Raw genomic sequence first — 9,650 nt, 5'->3', positions numbered from 1 at the left:
GCATGTTCTCCCCCGTGGGTCCGGATTCTCCGGCTTCCTCCCACAGTCCAAAGACATGCAGTCAGGTTAATTGATGTCTAAATTGCCCATAGGTGTGAATGGTTGTATGTCTCTGTGTGTGCCCTGCGATGGACTGGCGGCCTGTCCAGGGTGTCCCCTGCCTTCGCCCTATGTCAGCTGGGATCGGCTCCAGCGACCCTAATGAGGATGAAGCGGTATTGATAATGGATGGATGGATATATTTTCAAAATAAAAAAGCGTGTGCTTTTGGTTTGCTTGGTGACCACTTAAAATAATCACCCAAGAAAGGGTCAATTCATGTGAGATATGTTCCCGTCATTCCTTTCCTAATGTTTCTTTGAGGCCGCAGTAATATTATATAACATTTTGGCACAAATATACATAGTAACAGTCCAAAACTAGAGGCTAATATAGCAAATACTTCGACAGCCACAGTGAACTTTCCAGGGGAGCTGACATAAGCTGGGATGAAAGAGATCCACACAGCCCAGAAGATCAGCATGCTGAAGGTGATGAGCTTTGCCTCATTGAAGGTATCGGGTAGCTTGCGTCCAAGGAACGCCAGGATGAGGCAGACGAAGGCCAGTAGACCAATGTAGCCCAGGACCAGATAAAATCCAGGAGGCCATGGCTCCTTACACTCCACAACAATCTAGGTACATCCAACAATACATAAATACAGATCAATCAACATAAATTGTACAATTGTCATTAGGGTGTATATAACACATTTACATTCATGTTTGGTTTCCCTCTAATCTCCTTGGCAAAAATGATAGCCCCTATGTGTAGGTAGAATGTTAACATGTCTCACTCTGGCGACTCCTGATGGCAGTATCAAAATAGATACTGTGAGATAATTTCATTCTTACTTTTCCAGTTGAGGCTTGGTAGTTTGGGTTCTTGAATGGGTAAGGAGGTGCACCCAAAATACAACCGGCACAGAGAATAATCTGGGGGCAAAATGAAAAGATAAGCTGTTTTTTAAGAATACACGCAAAATGTAAATGGTCAAATTATTGGTGGTTCTAAAGCCCACCCACCTGAGGAGCTGTAGTACAGAGGATCATAGTCCGCTGTTGAGAGAGACCAAACTGCTTCAGGGCCCTCGAACCAGGAGCATTAGCATGAAAGGCCAAGAGAACAACTATACTCTTCACGAGGAGGCAGGAAAGACAGAGGACAAAGCTAACCCCGAATGCTGCCTGGCGCAGCCTACATGTCCACACAGATGGCTGGCCAATGAACACCAGGGAACACAAGAAGCACAGCTTGAGCGATAGGAGAAGCAGGAAACTTATTTCTGAGTTGTTGGCCTTGACGATCGGTGTGGAACGAAAACGTTGAAAGACAGCAGTGACGATGGTTGTCAGGACAACGCCAAGCAGTGTGAGTGTCACCAGGATGACGCCCATGATTTCGTGGAAAGACAGAAATTCTTCGACCCCAGCGACGCATTTCACCTGGTCTCTGTCTGACCAGTAGTATTCAGCACATTTTGTGCACTCAGTGGAACCTTTCAAAGACACAAACACTGTGTAAACACACGCAAACTCTACATAACAGTTTGCATTCAGATAGGATGCCTTGATAAATCTAGTTCCGCAACATTTTTTTTCGGAGATTTAATGGCCATTTGCTTCAGACAGAAGTTAGAAATGTTATGAATACAAAAAAAGATTAAAGGGCCACCCGTCTGGTTGCTGATCTCTCCGTCTGCACAGGGCAAACAATCAAAGCAGCAGTGGGGCTCTCCTGGACGTCTGGCCTGTCTGCTGCCAGGGGAGCATGGTGAACTACAAAGAGATGCAGGCACCTGAAGAAATATAGGTGTTAAATTACAAACCAAGATTTGCTTTGCAGGAAACTAGATGCTGGTTGGAACAACAAAAAGAAAAAAGCAATTTTAATCACCAGATAATATATTATATGTCTTGTCCTGAAAAGAAACCAACATGTTTTTAAAAGACATGTGACCCACCTGTGACTGTCCACTTGTCCACACAATTGTGCTTTGCTTTATCTGCAACTGTTCTTTCAGTGGAGCCAAACCATCATAGCTTCCCACTTTTATAAATCTAAACACAGCATGAAAGTATATTAAAATCAGGCAGACCTAAATATTTGACCAATATCTGAATGCTTAAAAAGGTACAATGTATCATCTTTCAACCTCATGCATGACATCCTACAACATTTTAATAATTCTTCGTCCGACAAAGCCTGTGTCAATTACTGCTTCTTACATGCATACAGTCTTTTAAAAATAAACCTAAGCATTCACTGGAAACAGGGTTGAGGTAAGAAAAAAACCTGATTAGTTTTAGGAATAGATCGTTGTTGGGGTTAAAACAACTATGAAAGTGTCATTAATGAAGTCCCAAATTATGTGACATAGACCTCAACATTGACTACTCGTTTCAGAAACATTCTGCCATCCATCCCCCATCATGCCCTCTTGGAGTGTAAATTAGCAGTCTTTATACATTCTCATTCAAAAATACGTGAATAACATGTGAAAAAACGTATGTGGGATATCTTTGATATTATTTTTCGTAGTTTTGCTATTAATGCTGGATGACATCAGTTTGATAATAACTCAAATAAAAATCTTCTCAATCATAATTATTGAAACACATTTGTAATCCTGTGTATTGATGGGTAATATTATACCTAATTTCACCCTCGCTATCCTTCTGCCAGTTAATGATTTCATAGAGAGGGACCGGCTCTCCATTGGAGTCAAAAGAAATGTTCTCCTCAAACTGGTTAGTGAAATTCACTTTCTTCAGATGTTGCAGCAACTGTATGAAAAGAGTGAGAACAAATAAATAATAAAGAACAGAGAAGGAAGCAACCCAAATAAAATAATATAATTACATAGTTTAAATATATAATAAATGTTGTTATTTTGAAGTGGTTTAACTTGCCTGCCCAGAAGTGAATGATTTATTATTATCACACTTTCCATAATGTTCTCCAGAATCACAGTTTAATAAAGTGTGAAGAGCATGGGCGATAGCGTATACAGCTTTATAAACATTATAGGATACTCTGACCTGAGATACATCAGTAAAGCTGCTGTCAATGTCCCTCACATCCTCTGAACCAGTGCATACAGGCTTTTCAGCAGCACCTTTATAGTTTGCATCAGCTGATTGGTTTCCTCTAAACTCCAGCCTGCAGCTAAACAGCTCTTCCCAGAACATGTTAACAAAATCCATCCCAGGTTGTGGAGAAGGGCGGATGTTCAACAAGAACTCTTTCAGGCCTGGGATCCTGACTCCAGGGAAAGAGAAGCCCAGCGTGCCCTCTAAGAGAGAGTGGAAGCGGGGTGAGGCCAGCATGCTAGCAGTTACCCACGCTTCACTAGCTACCCACTGGATTCCTGTCACATTTCTCTGAGCCAGCTGAAAAATAAGGCATACATCAAACAATATATTAAGAAACCAAACAGTAGAACTTGAGCCCAAACAATCTTTTGATGATCCCAATTATCACATTGTGACTTAAACTGCTGCATTCTATAAAACTCTATGCTCTTGGCTTTACATTCACTGAGATAATGAGGCACTTTCTTTGTATATAGTTACACAAAATGGATTTTTTATTTTCCGACAAAGTTAGGAATATAATGTTTAAGTCAAGTCGGACGTTGCTTTCCAGAAACAAATGATGCCTGTCCATTCCAAAATGAAGTATTCAGGTATATTATTAAACACTCATATCAGACGATGGTTAGTGTTGGCCACAAATTATATAAAACAGAAATTGGCGACACAAAACAAGTCAGCTTTGAGTAACAAAAGTTTGAGACGATCACATACAGAGTGCTTACCTCTAAGATCAATTCTAGCATTTGTCCCTCTCTGGCAAACACCACCACTACCACTGCGGTTGAACTCTGTAGCCTGTCTGCCATTTTTTGTATCACTGCCGCTGTGGGTAATTTCGGGATGGTCATATGAAATGCCAGACACCCTCCTTGTTGTCTTAACTGGCCGGAAAATTCTTGGATAGCATAGTGACTGTAGTCATCCTGAAATATAAAGAGAGCCTCTGTAAATCATGTTGGTATGTGTATCTAATGTTGGGGTAAAATAAAATAAAAATGCTTATCTCACCGTTGTCCCTATTGTGCCCACCCAGAACCAGCCTAAGAAGGTGACCATCTGAACAAGACCTCTAACTTGAAAGAGATCACTTGGCACAGTCCGCAAGAATGATGGGTACTTAGACTTGTCAGTGAGACAGGTACAAGTGGCAAAATAACTCACCTATAAAAAACAAGTCTTGATAACCAAAAAAACATGATGGAAATAAGGACAGTATATGTGAAAATGTAGTGCTGCACATGTTTCTGCTTTTTCATTCCATTCTTACCAGTGGGAGGTTAAAAGGACCAAGGGTGTGAGCTACAGCTCTTGTAGGGGAAGAGGAAGCAAGGCCGATCACAGCCGGCACAGGAGAGTCAGCTAGACATGAGGGCACAATTTGAGACTGTGTACTCCTATCTATTGTCTCCCCTGTTTCATTTTCCTTTTGGTCATTTCCATTACTTTCAAGACTGTGAGGCATTGCTTCAAGAATTGCAGAATCTCTCTTCCTTACTGTGCTCAGCATCCTTTTCTTTCTTTTATTTTCTTCTCCATTTACCCCCTCCGGTCTTGTACTCCGGTCCTTTGACATATCTAATCTTTTTTCAATTTCTTCCATTTGTTCAACCACATTCATCACAGCTTTAGATGGACTGACTAAAGACAAAAAAGCTTTCAGGCCAGTGTGGACATGGTCACAGCTGTCCATAATCCTATATCCTAGTTTTACTCCAGGTAACAGGCTCAAATTACGGTTTATTTCCTCCACAGCAAACACCATGGTCATTATCCAGCGGAAGGCTCTGTAGTCAAAGCTGCAGAGAATTAAACAAAATGTAATGCAGTCTATGTAATTCATCCTGATACAGGAAACACAGTATCACAACAAAACATAAATCAGCATATGAAGAGTGCAGGAGCAATAGATCTAATAATCGCAGTCAGAGGAAATTATTTCAGTCACTTTTTTGGGACACTTATAAATTTAAACAGTTAAGAAAAGTTAAGAAAAACTAAGTTCAATGCCGGATTATATCAGATATCAACAGTATCCTCACACTTACCCTCTGCAAGGTGTGAGCTGAGGTTTGCTCTGGTAACTTTGATGTTGCTTCGGAGCCACATAATGCAGAGGGAAAAGCCCTCCGATCACAACATCCCCTCCCGACTGCTGGGTCAGAGGTTCATCGGCTGCAAGTTTCACACAGTGAGGCAAGCTAGAACCAACATCAATCACTCCCTCTTCATTCCCCACCACACTTCTCTTTAAACTTGGTTCTTCCCTTTCCCTCCCATCAGACAACATTGGAAAAAGAAGACTAAATAAGGCCCAAAGAATCAGCCAGGGAGAAGCCATAACAATTGTATAATGTCGATAAAGACCCAATGAAGACTGTGTGTACCGGAGACGACAGTTTCCCAACATATTCTCTGAAAGGCTGATGAAGTGGGCTATAAAAACTTGCTTCATTTCGTGGTCATATGAGTCATCGCCAGATCAACCAATCACAATCAAATTCAATGGCACAGGGAAGAGGACAATACATGGAAGAATGAATGTGAAAGATGAGGTCATACATTTTTTCAATTAACCTCCTGAGCCCCACCCGATTTTTGAGGTTTCTGCTCGAAATGACATACCCAAACTAAAAAGGGTGTAGCTCTGCAAACTCAAAAGCTATTTGAATAATGATGGTGTTATAATAAAGGCAGCACATGTAAGCTTGTGTTCAGATGTGTAAATATTCGTATATATGTTACCGGTTAAGAGTAAATAAAGATGAAACTTCTATGAAGTGGGCCGACTCCTGACAAAATTATGATTATGTTATTTACATTTTTATTTCAGTTGGTGTTTGAGTTTTGTTGAAATGGCTCACTGATAATTGTAGCCCAAGTTGTCTTCTTTAATTTGATGTACAACATCAATATATCTGCTCATGTTTATTATAATAGATAGATAGATGATAGATGGATACTTTATTAATCCCGAGGGAAATTTAGGTCATCCAGTAGCTTATACACTTAACTTAACTCACAAACATACATACACAAATCACAGTAGAATCACAGTAGAAAAACAATACACATAGGGAGAACATGTTCACAGGGAGTAGGGTGTATACAGATATTATACAGATATTACAGTGTGCAAAGTGATATAAATAGTACAGTCTGTGCAATGGGCTAGTATAGGCATTAAAAAGAGTAAAAAGATGGACAGTGGGATGGAAAAATAAAGAGCTGAGAAGAGGAGGGGAGACTGAGGTAGACTCATGCAGAGAAGTCCATCTCCCTCCCCCTCCCCTTCTGCGTGGCGTTGTAAAGTTGTATTGCTCTGGGGACAAAGGACTTCCTCAGCCTGTCCGATGAGCATGACAGTGACAGGAGTCTGCCACTGAAAATGCTCCTCTGTCCGTTAAGAGTACTGTGTTGTGGGTGGTGGTCATTGTCCAAGATGGTCAGCAGCCTACTCAATGTCCTTTTCTCCACCACTGATGTTAGGCAGTCCAGTTCCATGCCAACAACAGCTCCTGCCCTTCTCACCAGCCTGTCTAGTCGCCCTGCATCCCTCTTCTTCATGATGCCTCCCCAGCACACCACAGCATAAAAAAGGACGCTGGCAACAACAGACTGGTAAAACATGCGCAGGAGTTTGTTGCAGACATTGAAAGACCTCAGCCTCCTCAGGAAGTAGAGCCAGCTCTGACCCTTCTTATAGATGGCATCTATGTTGGCTGACCAGTCCAGTTTACTGTCCAGATGAACTCCTAAGTACTTGTAGGTGTTGACCACCTCCACACTGACACCCCCGATGGAGACTGGTAGCAGAAGAGACTGAGACCTCCTAAAATCCACCACCATCTCCTTGGTCTTGGTGGCGTTCAGCTGCAGGTGGTTATGCCTACACCACTGCACAAAGTTGTCTACCAGGCTCCTGTACTCACCCTCCCGTCCATCCCTGATACATCCCACAACAGCAGAGTCATCAGAGAACTTCTGGATGTGGCACGACTCTGTGTTGTAGGTGAAGTCTGATGTGTACAGGGTAAACAGGACAGGTGAGAGCACAGTCCCCTGTGGAGCGCCGGTGCTGCACAACACAGTCTCAGATACGCAGTCTTTCAGCCTGACAAACTGTGGTCTCTCCGTCAGGTAGTCAGTGATCCAGGATACCAGGTGGGCGTTCACACCCATCTGCACGAGCTTGTCACTCAGTCGGAGCGGCTGGATGGTGTTGAAGGCACTGGAGAAATCAAAGAACATGATTCTCACAGCACCTTTCCCCTTGTCCAGATAAGAGTGAGCCCTGTGCATTAGGTAGTCGATGGCATCTTCCACGCCCACCTTCTCCTGGTATGCAAACTGCAGCGGGTCAAGTGCATGGCGTACCTGAGGTCTGAGGTTGCGAAGCAGCAGTCGCTCCATGGTCTTAGATATGTGTGATGTAAGAGCGACTGGCCTGAAGTCATTCAGCTCACTGGGGTGCGTCTTCTTCGGGATGGGGATGAGGCAGGAAGTTTTCCACAGAGCAGGCACCTTCCCCAGTTGGAGGCTCAGGTTGAAGAGATGCTGCAGAGGCTCACCCAGTTCCACCGCGCATGCCTTGAGGAGTCTTGGACAGACTCCATCGGGGCCGGCTGCTTTCCTGGGGCGCAGTCTCCTCAGCTCTCCTGTGACCTGATCCGCCGTGATGGTGGGGGGGGGGGGAGGGGTGCAGCTGTGGAGAGCGGCAGAGGGCTGGAAGCTGGAGGGAGTGGGGCCACACTGGCTGTGGTCAGAGCAGGGGGGAGGGGTGGGGTGGTTGTGGCATGCAGTGAGCAGTTAGCAGCTGATGGGGGGGATGCAGGAATAGGTGTTAGACAGTCATTGATACCTGGAGCTGTGTTGTCAAACCTGTTGTAGAAGTGGTTAAACTGGTTTGCCCTCACCACATCCCCCTCAACAGTGCTGCCGCTCTTCTTGCAGCCTGTGATGGTTTTCCTGCCATCCCACACCTCCCTCATGTTGTTCTCCTGCAGCTTCTGCTCCACCTTCCTTCTGTATGAGTCCTTTGCCTCTCTCAGCATGGTCTTCAGCTCTCCCTGTACGCGCTTCCGCTCTGCCTGGTCCCCCTCTTTGAATGCCCTCTTTCTCATGTTGAGGAGATGTTTAACATTAGAGGTAATCCAGGGCTTGTTGTTAGGGAAGCAGCGCACTATTTTAGTGGGAGCGACAATGTCCATACAAAAGTTCAGGTAGTCAGTAGTGCAGTGTGTGACCCCTTCAATGTCCTCTCCAAAAGAGTCCTGCAGCACACCCCAGTCAGTTGACTCAAAGCAGTCCCTGAGGGCATCCTCTGCCTCAGGAGTCCATTTCCTGAAGGAGCGCGTGGTGGTTGGTTGCCTGCGCACTTTTGGTGTGTATTTGGGTTGTAGGAAAACCAGATTGTGATTGGATTTCCCTAAGGGAGGAAGTGGTGTGGTTTTGTATGCATCCCTCACGTTAGCATACATTAGGTCAATTGTCCTGTTCTTTCTTGTTGGGCAAGACACAAACTGGTGAAAAGCAGGCAAAGTTGAGTCCAGGGTTACATGATTAAAGTCCCCCGAAATTGCAATGAAGGCCTCAGGATGTTGAGTTTGGAGCCTAGCGATAACGGAGTAGATGGTGTCACACGCGACTTCGACCGTAGCTCGTGGAGAGATGTAAACACAAACAACAATGGCGTGCGAGAATTCCCTGGGCATGTAATACGGACGGAGGCTAATGGCTAACACTTCGATGTCTGGGCAACAAATGGTCTCTTTTACAGTCACATGCCCTGGGTTGCACCACCTAATGTTGACATAAAGTGCAAGCCCCCCACCTTTCCGTTTGCCACTTAGCTTAAGGTCTCTGTCCGCTCTCACCGTAGTAAAGCCGGGTAGCTCCACGTTGAGGTCCGGGATGTTGCTGGTTAGCCAGGTTTCCGTGAGGCACAGTAAGCTGCACTCTCTGTACAACTTCACGTTCATCACCAGGGCTGCCAGCTCATCTGTCTTGTTGGCCAACGAGTTTACATTCCCCATTACAAACGAAGGAATAGCTGGTTTAAACCTCCACAGCTTCTGCAGGCGCCTAGCCTTCACCAACGCCCCAGCTCTGCTTCCACGGTAGCGTCTCAACAGCTCCTCCGGTATGGGGTAAACTTTGCCAGCATGATTTCTTGTCCGCAGTGCGAACAGCTGATCCCTCGTGTAAACAAAGTACTGACTGCCCTGTTGCAGTCGATTCGTAAGTGTATCCATAGGATATAAAGATATCTACATAGTGCCTATGAAAAGCAAAGTGTAAACAAGGACAAACAAACTTAAATAAGCTAAAAAGACTCGAGACAACGGAGCTACGTGGAAAGGCTGCCACTCACGTCGGTGCCGGAAGCGGAAGAGATGTTTATTATAATGTTATAGACAGTTTAAAACACAATATAAAAAAGGCACCCAATTGGGTGCCTTGGGGTTTAAAATAGAAAATGTTTAGCTATGACCAACAACTCAAGCTCACTCTCTT

The 9,650-nt window shown here is 44.3% G+C and overlaps 1 protein-coding gene across 1 annotated transcript; it reads right to left on the bottom strand.

The window, feature by feature from the left end:
- Positions 1–316: 316 nt before the first annotated feature.
- Positions 317–9,388, bottom strand: LOC130210823 (extracellular calcium-sensing receptor-like). Its single transcript, XM_056441311.1, has 15 exons — positions 8,968–9,388; positions 8,016–8,562; positions 6,548–7,890; positions 5,183–5,309; positions 4,777–4,933; positions 4,405–4,560; positions 4,146–4,298; positions 3,860–4,060; positions 2,952–3,431; positions 2,695–2,825; positions 2,003–2,099; positions 1,714–1,837; positions 1,065–1,537; positions 894–974; positions 317–673 (listed from the first exon to the last, which is right to left on the bottom strand). Exons 1-15 carry the CDS (start codon positions 9,386–9,388, stop codon positions 317–319), a joined length of 4,848 nt encoding a protein of 1,615 aa, XP_056297286.1.
- Positions 9,389–9,650: the final 262 nt, after the last annotated feature.

Source organism: Pseudoliparis swirei, chromosome 20 (assembly GCF_029220125.1).
Source record: "Pseudoliparis swirei isolate HS2019 ecotype Mariana Trench chromosome 20, NWPU_hadal_v1, whole genome shotgun sequence".
Taxonomy (NCBI): Eukaryota; Metazoa; Chordata; class Actinopteri; order Perciformes; family Liparidae; genus Pseudoliparis; species Pseudoliparis swirei.
Note: the sequence above shows the minus strand (reverse complement) of the source record. Positions and strands in the feature narration are given on the sequence as shown.

Excerpts from the sequence above, each read along its gene's own strand:
- LOC130210823 (XM_056441311.1), bottom strand. The coding sequence starts at position 9,388 with ATGGATACACTTACGAATCGACTGCAACAGGGCAGTCAGTACTTTGTT. Across the intron at positions 8,563-8,967 it reads GCTAAGTGGCAAACGGAAAG|GGAAATCCAATCACAATCTG; the intron begins GTGGGGGGCTTG and ends TTCCTCCCTTAG. Across the intron at positions 975-1,064 it reads TCTGTACTACAGCTCCTCAG|ATTATTCTCTGTGCCGGTTG; the intron begins GTGGGTGGGCTT and ends TTTTGCCCCCAG.